This window comes from Rattus norvegicus, chromosome 18, assembly GCF_021556685.1.
Source record: "Rattus norvegicus strain SHRSP/BbbUtx chromosome 18, alternate assembly SHRSP_T2T, whole genome shotgun sequence".
Lineage (NCBI taxonomy): Eukaryota > Metazoa > Chordata > Mammalia > Rodentia > Muridae > Rattus > Rattus norvegicus.
The window spans coordinates 70756802-70771946 of NC_141551.1; the positions used below are offsets into that span (position 1 = coordinate 70756802).

At 46.5% G+C, this 15145-nt stretch overlaps 1 protein-coding gene across 13 annotated transcripts in view; it reads left to right on the forward strand.

Annotated features, from left to right (window-relative positions):
* The window catches only part of Dym (dymeclin), a 297388-nt gene that overhangs the window by 121286 nt on the left and 160957 nt on the right, over positions 1-15145 (forward strand). For all 13 annotated transcript variants that reach the window (XM_087592291.1, XM_087592295.1, XM_087592293.1 and 10 more), the window contains 4 exon segments: positions 3278-3456; positions 7318-7443; positions 9676-9789; positions 11097-11191. In XM_087592291.1, the coding sequence (XP_087448417.1) occupies positions 3278-3456; positions 7318-7443; positions 9676-9789; positions 11097-11191 (514 nt within the window).

Genomic DNA, 15145 nt, shown 5'->3' on the forward strand with positions numbered 1-15145 from the left:
CTGCTACATCAGTGAACTCAAGTACAGCAGGGGCTAGGGAGCACTCTACTCTGCTCTCACTGTAAAGAACTGCTGTGTCTAGACTCTTCTCCTGCGAGTCCTGTAAAATTAGGTAATGATTGCTGTATTACTTACTTATCTCTTCTCTGTGACAGACAGATAGCAAGTTCTGACAGGAGGGTTTAGTCTCGCTCATGGGTGGCTCCCGGGTCAATCCATTCTGCAGGAACTGGGGCAGCAGCAGCTTGAGGCTGGTTGCATTGGATCTGCAGTCTCGTAGCAGAGGGTGCTGGGCCTGTGCTCGCCTTGCTGTCTCCTGCCTGGCGTTACTGTGCTTTTATTTACTCTGGGACCCTGGCCCAAGAAACAGGACTGCCAGTGTGTACGGTTGCTCCTCCTGCCTCAGCTAACCTGATCTAGATACCCCTCACAGGCACGGTCAGCTCTGTTCCTACGGTATTCTTAATCTCATCAAGACTGACCATTACAGCTTCACCCTTCTCAGCTTGACAGCCAAATACATGCATTCCCAGCTGTAGCCTTCCACCTTCCCCATTGGCTCATGGCCTCCTTGTAATCACAATGCATTGAGTCCCACAGTTTCTAACAATTCCAACACTGCTAACAACTCTACAGTTCAAATTCAAAACTCAAGACAGTCTCGCAGCTGTGAGCTCCTGTAAATTCAAAACCAAGTTGCAGACTTGGAAGACAACACAGCCCCTTGCGTCACCGTTCCTGGCACCTGTGCTCTTTGTGACACAGCCGGGGCGTTTGGATGGCTCCGGCCCTGCCACCTGGAGCAAGTACTGCCTCTGGGCCATCTGCACCCTGTTCTTGGGACTTCCCTTACCAGACATCCTATAGTCCTTGTCTGCCCACCATGCTGTGATGTTCTAGTTTAATTCTGTTGCTGCAATACAACACTGTGACCAAAGCCAACTTGGAGAGGCTCTTCCTGGTCACAACCCATCACTAGAAAAGTCAGGGCAGGACCTGCAGGCAGGAGCCACGAAGCCTGCATTGCACGCCAGCGTGTTCTCTGGCTTGCTCTAGCTCACGCCTTCCTAGAGTTCCTACACTTCCCAGGACCGCCGCCTTCAGCGTGTGCCGCCCACAGTGGTGGGCTTCCCCGTACCAGTTAACGTAAGGACAGTTCCCTGCAGACGCGCAGAGCTAACCTGATCTTCCCGTAACAGTTAACGTAAGGACAGTTCCCACAGACGCGCAGAGCTAACCTGATCTCCCCGTACCAGTTAACGTAAGGACAGTTCCCTGCAGACGCGCAGAGCTAACCTGATCTCCCCGTACCAGTTAACGTAAGGACAGTTCCCTGCAGACGCGCAGAGCTAACCTGATCTTCCCGTAACAGTTAACGTAAGGACAGTTCCCTGCAGACGCGCAGAGCTAACCTGATCTTCCCGTACCAGTTAACGTAAGGACAGTTCCCTGCAGACGCGCAGAGCTAACCTGATCTTCCTGTACCAGTTAACGGTAACGACAGTTCCTACAGACGCGCAGAGCTAACCTGATCTTCCTGTACCAGTTAACAGTAACGACAGTTCCCTACAGACGCGCAGAGCTAACCTGATCTTCCCGTACCAGTTAATGTAAGGACAGTTCCCTGCAGACGCGCAGAGCTAACCTGATCTTTCTGTACCAGTTAACGGTAACGACAGTTCCTACAGACGTGCAGAGCTAACCTGATCTAGGCACTTCGTCGCTGTCTGGGTACTTTACGCTCAGGTGACCATGAGTGGCATCAAGTTGATAATTTAAGCTCGTTAGGACATGGGGTCTCTTAGACTGCAACTTAGACTTTACTGCAACTCCATGCAGTGGCCTCTCAGTCACTCCCAGTCACACGTGGCCTGGACTCTGGAACTGTGAGTACGGCACTCGCTGACCCTGTCAGTGTGGCATTCATGTTTACACACCCGGCACAGTGTGGTGAACGTCTCCTGCCAGGCCAGGTGAGAGCCTAGGGCTCCTGGACCGAGTTTCATCAGCCTTTGTGCGGATGCTAGGGAAGCACTTCCCTGCCTGGTGTTTCTGAGCAGAGGGCTCCTTCAGCAGTGTTCTAAGTTTAAGCTCCCCCTTTCTAGTGAATTTTCATGTTCACAAGTCAGAGGCTTTGTCGGTCTTGCCCTCAGGACAGCCTTCCTGATGTCCAGGTGGAGAGCATGCACTGAGGTCTTTAACAGTTACACATAATTTGTCCTCTGTGCTCTTGTCTGAAACTTCAAACAGACTCACACTTTCCTCCTGAAACTTTACATTTTCCTTACCTTTCCCGACATCTTTTGCTCTCACTATGGATCTAGGTAAGAGCAGGGAGCAATAATGTCACATGGCCTAGATGCTGATGCCTTGAGATTACCTCTGCGGACAAATGAATCCGCTGTCTTTCCAGTCAGCCTCACTCAGACACAAGGTGCAGCTGTGTGCCTGCAGCCCCAGCAGCACAGGGTAGGAGGCAGAGCCAGGGCCTAGAAGCTGCTCTGCTGAGGTAATTAGCCTCACGCTGCCTCAGAGGGTAAAGTGGGAGCGATGGAGGAAGATACCCAAAGCCTTGTGACTTCCACATGTGTGTGCACACGCTGTACGTTCCTACACACACGTATGTGCTCACACACACATGCACACACAACTAAAATAATCACTCAATTAGTTAAATTTAACTTCACTCAGGTTTTCAAGGTGACTGAGCTATGATTTATAATTTTTAGCATTTAGAAACTTCACTAAGTTTCTTAACAGTTGTAGAGCTATTTTTAAATTTTTAGTTTTTTTTTTTAAGATTGAGTTTATTTTTAAATGCATGTGTGTATTTGTCTTAGTGTGTGCATGGGCTTGTGTGCGTGCAGTGCTCATGGAAGCCAGAAGGTATCTGGGAGCCGGACTTACACGTGGCTGTGAGCCGCCTGAACTCGGTATAGGGCAGCAAACTTGTTCTCTGGCAGAGTCGTTTGCATTTTAAGCACTAAGCCTTCTCTCCAACCCCTTAAACTTTCTTTTAAATAAAAGGAGTTATAGAAGTTTTACAGCCGTTGCCTTAGCTTGTGTTTCATTTATTGATTTTTATTTTATTTTAAAACCAGCTAAGTTATATGTTGATATTTTAGCTATTTTTCTTAAAAATGAATTAATAGTGTTAGTGAGTGCTTCAGCCCTGGTTTACCATTTGAAGTGCTTTAACTATTTATGTGTAAATACACAACTCAAAGTCCTCACATGCTCTGTTTCTACATTTTCCTGCTGATTTTCTGTATTTCAGACAGCAGTCCGTTCCCATCATCCGTCCCGCACACCTTCCAGATTAACTTTAACAGTTTGTACACAACCCTGTGTGAACAGCAGACGTCTGACCAGGCAACGCTCCTCCTGTACACTCTGTTGCACCAGAACGCCAATGTCAGGACGTACATGCTGGCACGGACAGACATGGAAAACCTTGTAAGTATCGAGAGAAACCTGTCATGCGTGTCGGCGACACCACGTGACTTACTTTCTTTCCCAGGAGGGTCATGGTGCACCGCTGGTGGCCATTCAGGCGGTGCTGGAGAGCCTGAGGGGAGGGAGGACCGAGTGAGCAGCCCAGGCTCTCCAAGCAGCATCCTCTGCACCCCAAGGACATTTTTATTTCTTCTTGTTCCTTCCAGCTAGAGAGGGCTGTCCACGTGTCCATTGGTGGTGATTGCCACCCAGCCCCGCTGACAGTGTTGAGAGTCAGGGTGACTGTCCCAGCTTAGCTCCCAGGGTCCATGCTCCTCACAGCCTCCGAGCTGGTGTCTGAGTGCAGCACTGCACCCTTAAGTCACTTCAAGGCCCCTGGCCAGACCCCTCTTAAAGGTCCACTCAGAACAGAGTCAGTTCCACTGTTTGTCTTGGAGGACAGAGCTTTAGGCAACCGTGGCTTTCCACTAAAGCTTATATACCATGGGTGTTTCCGTAAAGGGAAAAGGAAGGGACCATGCCAGTGTGCCTGAGATACCGTGCCCTCTCACCATGCTCACTGACACATGGTCATTTCCAAAGGAGCCAGCAGCTGGCCGACAGCAACAGAGTGGCCCCTTAGCTTACAGATCGAGCAAAGCACCACCAGACATTTGGTGGCTTCTTTATTGGTTTTAAATACTGTGTAAATGCTCAGGAAACATAAAATATTAGCTTTTTTTTTTATCATAATGGCATTAAGAACAAAAGGTGTGATGAACCAGAAAGGACTAGAAACCACAGTAAAATCATCGAGGAGAGCTGTGATTCCTGGTGGGCACGGGAATCACAGAGACAGTTGTGCGTGTGATGAATTCTGGGAGGATTTTGGCAATGAGCAGGAAGCCAGTGGTGTGACTTCTAGGCTTCTGTGGTGCAGATGTGGCCTTGTGGTGCAGATGAGGGAACAGCTGTCTCCAGTTTGAGAACACACACTGGTAGAAGTCTTCCACAGTGGTCCTCAACCTGTGGGTCACAACCCTTTTGGGGGGTTGAGCGACTCTTTCACAGGGGTCACACATCAGAGATCCTGCACATCAGATATTTACATTACAATTCATAACGGTAGAAAAATTACAGTTGTGAAGTAGCAACAAAGTAATTTTATGGTTGGGCGTCATGACAGTAAAAGGAGCTGTATTAGAGGGTCGCCGCAGTAGGAAGGTTGAGATCCACTGTCTACATGGTTGCATTTGGGGGTTTTAGGAGCATAAAGAAAGGTTTTGATCATTTCCTAGCTCACGTCCTTATCTTCCCAGTTCTCTCTTCTGAGGTAAATATTGGTGGAGGCTGTTTCCTATACATATTGCTGCAAGTAGGAATTTATCCTGCCGATCTCATTTTCAAATAGTTCACAGCTCCTTTATTCTATGGCCTCTAATATTCAGAAGGTGACATTTCATCTCCACATATTTCTCAGATAAGTTGTGTATAGAGTTTTTTGTGAAGATGAGGCTAGATCTGCCACTCTTCAGTGTAGGCACCTTCTGTGACTCCATTCATATTAAGCTCTAAATGGTGACAGTCATAGAGACAATCGTGACTTTGATCACTAGGTGAGTATTACAGTCTGTCTTAGGGTGACCAAGGCTGTGATGAAACACAGTGGCCAAAGCAACTGGGGAGGAAGGGTTTACTCGACTTACATATCCATATCATGGTTCATCATTAAAGGAAGTCAGGACAGGAACTCAAGCAGGGCAGGCTCCTGGAACCAGGAGCTGACGCAGAGGCCGTGGCGGGGTGCTGGCTTGCTCCTCATGGCTGGTTTAACTTTCTTACAGAACCCAGGACCACAAGCTCTGGGGTTGTCCTTCCCCAGATGGACTAGGCCCTCCCCCATGAATCACTGATTAAGAAGATGCCCCGTAGGCTTGCCTACAGCTTCATCCTATGGAGGGAGGCATTTTCTCAGTGGAGGCTCCCTCATCGCTGCTGACTCTAGCTTGTGTCAAGTTGATTTAAATTAGCCACGTCCAAGTCTGAAATGCCCTCCGAGGGCACAGTTTAAACACGCAGCGGCTTCTCTCGGATATTTTGAACTCCTGTAGCCATTGGGGGGCGGAGCCTGGCTGGCAGAAAGCAATGGGTCCCAAGACATGTCCCTGAGGCCTCTGCCCAGCCCTGCTTGAGGTCGGAGGTCTCTGTTTTCTGGTTGCACCTTGTGCTGTCGCTGCTATGGTCTCCACCACATCATCCTCTCTGTGACGTGTGAGATTCCCCTGAAACCATGAGCCAAACAAACCTTCCCTCCAGTAACGTGACTCTTCCAGGCGTTGTCATTGTGGTCACAGTGATAGGAAAAGAGCTGAAGAGAGGGAAGGAGGAAGAGTGATGAGGGGCTTCGAGCTCAAGGGCCTGAGGTGATTGAAGGAATGAAAGCAGTCCAAAGTTAGCTGTAACAGTTGCTCAGATTTGTAAATCTAAAACCGATTTAATGATACCTTTTTTTAATTGAAAAGGATTATGCAGTATGTAAGTTTACTATTGATACAGATGCTTCAGAGGAAGAATTGCTGTCACGTTGGCACAGTCCTGTCGGACCCATCATTTAAACTTCTCGTTTATTTTTGGTGGCACACGGGGAGGATGGTTTGAGACAGAATTTCACTGTATAGCCTAGGGTGTCTTGGAACTCATTGGTGTACCAGGCTGACCTCAGATTCAGAGATCCTTCTGCCTCTCTGCCTCTCTGCCTCGCCTGGTGGGATTAAAGGCTGTTTACCACCACTCCTTTAACTTTTAAAAGATTTTTTAAAAACACTTCTCTTTCTGCTTGTGCATGTTCATGCGCGCGCGCGCGTGCGCGCGCGCGTGTGTGTGTGTGTGTACACGACCTTGCAGGCTGCAAGAGGTCCTCTTGGATCCCTGCGGGGTGGTGTAGCTTATAGCATACTGTCCAGGGAAGTCAGGGTAGGAACTTGGGGCAGGAGCTAAGGTAGAAGTTTTGGAAGAACCTACTCACTGGCCTTCTTTCCATAACATTCTTAGCCTGCCTTCTTAACACACTGGGGAGCACCAGCCAGAGAGGTTGGCACTTCCCACGCTCAGCCAAGCCTCTTCATCCATCATCAGTCAAGAGAATGCACCGCAGGCTTGCCTGCAGGCCTGTCGGGGTGGAGGAGGGGGAAGGAATTTTCTCAACCAAGGCTTTCTCTTCTAAAAGCTCTCTAGTGTGTCCAGTTGACATGAGACTAGCCAGCACAGTCTGTATGATAGTTTCATGCAAATTAACTGTCTGCCCATATGCCCTTAGCGATGTTTATTCTCGTTAGTGAAGGATGGACAAGTTAACTGTGTGGAAGGAATGATTCGAAATGGACGTGTGCATCTGGGAACAGATCGTAAGATGAGGTGCTTGGCATGAGTCACTGGCGACTAAGTCTCAGGACACACACTGAGAAAATGCTCTGTGGGCTACAATAGTCCCTTAGTTACTTACATGAAGCAGAGTTCTGGATTATTACCATTAAAGCACAAGTGGTACGAAGCATACACATTAAAACACATTAAAATTTATTAGCAGCTAAGCCTTTCTGAGCAGCTCGATTCTTTTCTTCTTCTTTTAATTAGAGGGAGTTGATGCGACCTCTTAAAATCTCCAAACTGGGTCTAAGTGGTTGCTGGAAACTAAGTTTTCTTTAGCAGGACCTTTGCAGAGTTAGTGGTGGCCTGGGACCTTAGCTATGTGCAGTGAGTATGTGCAGCCAGGTAGTGTCTGTCCTTTTTATTTATGGAAACTATATGGCCTTAATGCAAAGCCTGTATAATAACAGTGTAAGGTCTCGAGGTACTGAAATGGTATAACAATTTATTTCCTAGGTTTTACCAATTCTGGAGATTCTATATCATGTTGAGGAAAGAAACTCGCACCATGTCTACATGGCCCTTATAATCCTGTTGATCCTTACGGAAGACGACGGCTTCAATCGGTCCATTCATGAGGTGGTAAGTGGCCATGGCTGATGACAGGGACAGAGCAGAGGGCCTTCTCCACCCGCTCTCCTCCCGCTACAGTTTCTGGGAGGACTCGGAACAGAAATGGTGTTTTCTTCTGGTTCATAAACCAACATGGTGTTCTTTCCCCTCATTCTCTTCTGAGCAACTGTTAGCTACCATCCCATCAGATGCGCTCAGTGTCTATTACTAAGATGCGCTCTTGGTACCACTAGGCGCGTGGTTCTTTTCACACATCGCTCACTCTCATTAGCATGTGTTCCTTGTACACCGTGCTGGGTTACATAGGGATCCTTTCTGATGACAACACAGTGTATCCCGGGCATTTCCCTCTCTGTTCCCCTAGGACAGTTTTACTGCCGCTGAAATGTCCTATGTAGGGACACGATTGTGTTTTTGAAGACATGCTGTTTGTCTGAGACTTACTTCACTTAATACAATCATCTTCAGTCATACCCACTTTCCTAAGACGACGTCATTTTGTTGTTTTTAATGTTATTTTGGGACGGGCACTCATATAACCCAAGTTGGTATTGATCTATCTGTGTTGCTAAGGCTGGTCTTCCAGCGCTGCCTCCCTAGTCTTGGGGACTCAAAGGTGTGTATCAGCACACCTCATTACCTTTGCTCCTAGTGGCCAAAAGGAAATCTGCATTTTCTTTACTCATGTTTCTGATGGACATTTAGGTCAGGTCATTGACTTAGCACCTGTGCACAGTGCTGCTGTGAGCCTGATAGGCAAGTATCTTTATGACATGTTGGAGTCCTTTGGGTAAATACCCAAAGGGGTATATGACTGAAACAGCCACATGTCACACTCAGTTTTAGGTTTTGGGGGAATTGCCATATTGATTTCCCTAGTAGGTGGGCTTAGTTAACATTCCCATGAGAAGTGTTTGGGAGGTCTCTTCTTCCCAAAAAAAGTGTGGGTGAACTTGGAGGAGGGGTTGGGCGTCCATGACAGACACCTGTACCCACTGAGCCGTCTCCTCTGCCCCATGCTCCCTTTGCACAGCTTCAGCTCTTGTTACTGTGTTGTAAATGCTGCCATTCTGACCGGGACAAGGCGTGGTCTCTCTTGTTGTTTTGGGTTGCATTTCTCTGATGGCCAGTGAGGCTGGACATTTTGTGTGTGTTTTAGATTTTCTTAGAATTTCTATCTATCCATGCCATCAGTCCATTTACTGATTGTGCTGTTCGATTCCTTGTCAGTTGGTAGTTTGAGTTCTTCATAGGTTCTCAGAATCGGTCTTCTGTGAGGTGTCTTGATAGCAAAGACTTTCTCTCCTGCAGGCTGTCTCTTCACTAGACTGTTGACTTTCCTACACTGAAGGTTTTAGCCTCCTGAGATGGCGACCTTTGTAGCTGTGATTATTTCCTGTTCAGGGGGTTCTCGCCTATTCTTGAAGTTTTTCCCTCTGTCTGTTTTAAGAGTTTTACATCTAATCTGTTTGGACCTGACTTTTGTTCAGGGTGAAAAGTTGGGATCTAGTTTTATTTTTCTACATATGGATACCCAGTTTTCATAGCCCCATTTATTGAAGAAGCCATCTTTTCTCCAATGTCTATTTTGATATCTTTATGAGATATGTAAATACCCATGTCTCATACTCTGCAAAAGCTGGCTTATATATATTATTAGTGGGTTGGAAGAATTCTGTATATACTTTTGATCTTGTGCTTTTTTTTGCATTGCAATCTGTTAATATAGTGAAATATACCAGTGAATCTCTTCATGAATACCAAAGCCGTCTTCCCATGCCTGGGATGGCACCATGGTTGGTCATGATGTATTCATGTGTAGCATGTATTCATATACTGTTTGGCTAGTCTTTGAGTTTTGTTAGCTGTCTCCTCAGGAGTTCGTCTACTTTTCTAAGCCTTTATTACCTTGGTGCTTGCCGGCAACTCTGAGCAGCAGCAGGGCTTGGCTGTCTCTTGTTAACATGCTAGACTCGCTGTGCTTCTGCCTCTCCTGGTTGTTTGCAGAGCTTTTTACCTCTGTAGGGAAAGTTTCTTGATTTCTAGACCTAGTCTCCTTCATCTATTTAAGAAAAGAGAAGTAAACTGATTTGCGCCATTTGCTTAGGAGAAATGAAGCTCTCAGCTCACCTTTTTACTGCCTAACTTAACTTCAGAGCAAAATGAACTTAGAGAAAATGGTAGACACACCCTTTCCCTAAGGGAGTCGTTTTTTACTCAAACTTTTCTTCTTTATTACAGATATTAAAAAACATTACTTGGTATTCAGAAAGAGTCTTAACTGAAATTTCCCTGGGGAGCCTCCTAATTCTGGTGGTAATAAGAACCATCCAGTACAATATGACCAGGACTAGAGTAAGTATCCCATAACTGTTTCTCTGCCTCTGTGTAGTTACGACCATGTCGTAAAGCTTTATCTCACGGAATGTGATTATGACATGTGCCAGAAAATTTCAAATCTAATCTCATAGAATGTTCTCGAAAGTCTGGATCAGCACTTAGCATATTATATGGTTTATTACAATGTCTATCTTAATACTTAATGGTTGTTCGATGTGATATACTTTGTATGAAATGGAAAGCAAGCACTGAGATCGGAGCTGCTGCATGTGCTTGCCGGACCGAGGACTCACTCTGGTTTGCTCTTTTAAAGTAACAACAAAATATCTAGAGGTGCGAACAAGAGAAAGTGCAGGTTTAGATCAGGAAGAAGGTATAGGGGCCGAGGCTGTTGCTCAACTGGCAGTGCCAGCTGGCATGCCCAGAGCGTGGCCTCTAGCCACACCACCCCGTAAACTGGGTCATCATGGGAGGCAAGGCCGTCCTCAGCTGTAGAACAGTTCCGTTTGGTTTGGTTGTGGCAGGATCTTACAATGTAGCTCTGGCTGGCCTGTGACTGGCTCTGTAGGCCAAGCTGGCCCTGACTCAGATCCAACTGCCTCTGCTTCCCCAGTGCTGGGACTAAAGGCTTGTGCCATCATGCCTAGCATATATATAGCAGATCTGAGACCAGTCTGAACAACATGAGAGTCTGTCCTCAAAGAAAAACAAACCCCTTCCCCAAAGTTCAAGAGAGCAAACGCTTTGAAAAGTTGGGAAAAAAAGAAGGCAAGCAATTCTGCTGAAGTCTGTAGAATTTTAGACTTAGCCAATGGAAATGTGTTACCAAGGACAGCAATGTGCAGAACTCAGAGTTAAGGGGTTGTTTACTTAATGTTTTTAGGTGTTTCTGTCTGTGGGGTTCCTGTAGATATATGTCCCAATGCTTTTTGTTTTGTTTTGCTTTGTTTTTTCATCTGAGATTGTTTTTCATATGAGGCGGTTTTCAGAAGGGAGAGGTGCTTGTGTTTTAGAAAGACGGCAGCATGCACTCCATTGCTGTGTATGTGGTGGGAGGGTCTAGAACTGTAAGGACACTGTAGAAGCATTGCTGCGCCTGCTGTAGATGGCTTCCGCCTCACTCTTTGGGAATGATCACCTGCATGGGCGGATTGCCTGTCCAAATTCATTTGGAAACAATTTGACTTCTTAGGCCTTGTAGACTGGTAGCTAGAGACTAGAGATCCTCCTGGGCACTCTCTAGCATTAGAACGGTTGGGTGTGTATTGCTTTGAAGTGTGGAGAAGATGTGCTGTGTGTTTTAATCTTGCTCTCCCCCACAGGACAAGTACCTGCACACCAATTGCCTGGCGGCGTTAGCAAACATGTCAGCACAGTTTCGCTCCCTCCACCAGTATGCTGCCCAGAGGATCATCAGGTAAACACAGACGGAAGGAGACACCGCGCTCTGCCTTCGCGGTGGCTGTTAAGATGGGTGCTATGTCAGTGTCCTTTTGAAACATGTGCAAACCCGGCAGATTTTCCTCAGTTTCCCACTGCCTTCCATGTGGTTGAGAAAACCCTGTTCTGTTTTGTTTCCTACATACTTGTTGGTCACAGTTGATGACATACATTCATTCATTCATTCATTCATTCATTCATTCATTCATTCATTCATTTTAAGGTGGAAAAAAGTGTATATTTAGATTAGCCACCTGGACTCACTTCAGATGATCCCGGTCTTGTTGGCAACATCTAGAGCGTCCCAGTCAGGAGCCAAGAGAACATACGCCTTCTACTCTCTGTCAGGCCGTATCAGGGTACTGACTTTGCCACATCAGTGTCAGAGTTTCTTCACGACCTGTTTGATCCGGTGCTTGTCAGCCTTGACAACCACAGTGTACACAAGCGTGTTGTTGTCCTGTCTTCTTCATGGCTGACTCGGTGGTCAGTGGGAATGCGATGACCGCATGGTGGCCGAGCTTGTTACTCCTGGGTGCACTCTTTCCAGGATATTTTGGCTGCCTCCGGAGCCACAGGGTCTTGGGCTGCCGGAAGGTGGGTGGCCTTCAGATCTTCTTTTTGTGGCTGTGGACGCCTTTCAGCTCTGCCTTCTTAGTTTTCAAGGTCTTCGCTTTGGCTTCATTCTGGGGAGGAGCAGGAGCTTCCGTCTAAGCTTTGGAGCCAATCTTGTCGATCAGGCACCGTCTTGTCGATCAGGCACCGTCTTGTCGATCAGGCACCGTCTTGTCGATCAGGCATCGATGGCGTTTACGTTTGCTCCTTTTATGAACTAGACCGTTAGGTCTCAGGTTGTGCATCAGCTTTCCAGGGGTGTACGTGCTTTGTTAGGAACTCAAACGAAACCTTAACCACTGTGCTAAATACTCCATACAGCACCACGCTCCAGCCTCATAGTTTTCTGTGTTCATCTTATCTTTGAGGACGTTCACTTTTCTTTTCATACATGTGCTGTACACTTTGTGCAAGTGCGGCACCACTGAACCACCCGCTCTGACCAGGGATGCCTCCCTGGTTGTTCAGCTTCGCTGTGATCTTCTCTGCTGCAGCTGTTAGTCCTACTCTTGACATAAGTTAGTTCTATTGCAGTTTTGTAGGCTAAACTCACAGCCCCGTAGAGGTGCATGCTCCCCGAGGCTCAGTGGGAGAGTCTGCTTCCCAGCTGCGAGGAGCACCTTGTCCCTTGCTTGTGGTCTCGGTCCCTGCCGGATCTCGTCACTCCATACTCCTTTTTGTAGTACTCTCTTCCTCTCTGATGGTGCCTAGGAACTACCTCATACTCCACAATCCCCTTCCAGTCTCAATGCCTTCACAGAACCATAACTGCTTGCTCCCTTTGGCCAAGTATAGTATCATACTAACATTTCCTGAGGAGCTGTGGTTTAGCCTGCCATGCAGTTGGCCGCAGGATTTTCAAAGGTAGGACAATTAATTCTCCAATCACAACTCTCACCTGCAGGCTTTTCTCATACATATGGGTACTGTTATTCTCCTATAGGTAGCTCAACGTTGTCTTAGCGGCTTTCGAGTAAAGCATGTATCAGGGAAGCTGTAGTTTTCTTCTTTATTTTTTTATTCTTAGGACAATGCAGACTTTTTCTTCTCTGACGTTGGTGATTGGACCTCAGGCTTTGCTCAGCTCATGCATTGGTTCCACTGCTGTCTTCGGGTTTTTTTGACATAGGGTTTCACGGTGATTGCACACTGGCCTTGATCTTCTTCTCACTCAGCTCCCGGAGTCCTGAGATTGCAGGCCCGCCCCATCATGCCCAGCGGCAATCAGATTGGTGTTTCCCACTGATGCTGATCCCAATTCCATATGCCTTTTAAGTGCCAGTCTCACACTCCACCCATTGTCGGTTTGCTGACCTGGGCTTCTGCTTTTTAATAATATTTCTTATTCATTCCTCCAGATACTCATACAGTGTATTTTGACCATCTTAATCTCTCCCCCAGCTCTTGCCAGTTCATCCCCTACCGCTCTACCCAGCAGTCAACTTCATGTTCTTCCCTCCCTTTGTAAACACCTCCTTGAGTGCAGTGTGTGCTGGTCAGTGACGCCTGGATGTGGGGCCTGCCTTGGAATGTGGTTGATACACCAGCCATCACACTGTTACAGAAGAGTGGCTTTACCTCTCCCGGCAGCGGTCACATGCCAGAGTTCCCCATGGGACAGGGTTTTGGGGACGTCATGGCTACCTTTATTCCTTCTGTGCTGGGATTTTATCTGGCTTGAGCTTGTATGGGTCTTGCATGTTTTCATAATCATCTTGAATTTATACATGCATCTGCCTGGATGTATCCAGAAGAAATTTTTTTTTAAGTCATTCACCTCTGAATCTTAAAATCCTTCTGCCCCCTCTTCTGTCAGATTCCTGAGCTGCATGTGCGTGTGTGCGTGTGTGTGCGTGTGTGTGTGTGTGTGTGTGTGTGTGTGTGTGTGTGTGTGTGAGATACAGACATTCACTTAGGGCAGAGTCCTCCAAAGCCTCTACACATTGATCAGTTGTGGGTCTCTGGGCTGACTGCTATCTACAGCAAGGAGCAGCTTCTCTGGTGAGAGCTGAGCAGTGCAGTGGTCTATAGATGCAGCCCGAGTCACTGGGAGTTGCTCTAAGGCTGGGTCTTTTAGGAGAATGGTCACAGTAGCTTTTCCTCTAAGGCCATCTATCTTGTCAGTGTTATTAGGTATGCTGACCTGGCCTCAGTTTTGGTAACCACTCAGAATTAACTGTCTTTATCTGTCTTGAGAACTTAGTAGAGACCATTTTACATTGACTCACAATAGAATCCTCGCCTAGTCTTTGTATATGTTACTTCCTTAAGGTGGGAAGTAATAGGAGATTGTCAAATTAGCCTACTTTGTACCGACAAGAGCTTTATTTCTTACCACAAATACAGCAGCGTCCTCATACCCTGACACTTCCTGCTATCCTGAGGCGCCTTTAGCTTCCGAGAGTGAATGTGTGTCCCTGGGCTTATTTCAGCATTGCGACTGTGATGGCTTCTGCTGCTTTGTGATCCTTTGCTGTCTGCATACACAGAGTTTTGCACTGGCTTCAGATTGGTTTTCTTATAATGAATATTTTCAAAGGCCTGTTCCACATGCAAATTCCAAATGAATTAGTTCATAACTTAAGTTCTGGTAATATGTTTTAGTTGGTTAAACAAAATTTCCTAGATGTGAGAGAAAAAAAAAATCACCAGGAAGGCAATATGCCCAGTTTTTTGTAGTCCCCGAAATAGAAAACAAACCAAGATAAGGAGCATAGTTTGGATGTGATGTGGGAGTGTTTCGATACTGATGAATGGTGCTTACTTTACGTACTAGATTTCATTTAGCATTCTGTGAATGGGGAATTAGGTTTAGTAACGTAAGGTATATCAGAACTAGTGATAAGGACCTGGCTCTCAAATAACATAAGTCAGCGCAGACGGAAGGTTCTGTCCTTGTATATATAAGGGATAAAGAGCTTACATAGATAAGAATGCTGTAATGTAATAAAGCAGAATTCTTAGAGTAGGGAGAGGTGGTGAGAAGATATTGGATGAAGATATGAGGCAGTCCTATTAGATATTGCAGCCCAGGGAAATGCAGCCACCAGGGTGAGGTCACAATGAGAAGGGATCCATGTGAGAGTCTGCAGTCCCAGGAGAGAAAGAAGACAGGTAAGTGATGAGGTAAATGATAGGAGAGAGAATTGTTCAACAAACAATACAGACTTGTATGAAAATGTCCTTATACAGTCCAGCACAGTGAATAGATACCAGAGAAAATAAAAACTAGATCATTGTACACAGTTGGTTCAGTTGGCATGCTGTGGACCTATGCAGAGGTCTGTGGACTATACAGGGGACTGTGGACATATAT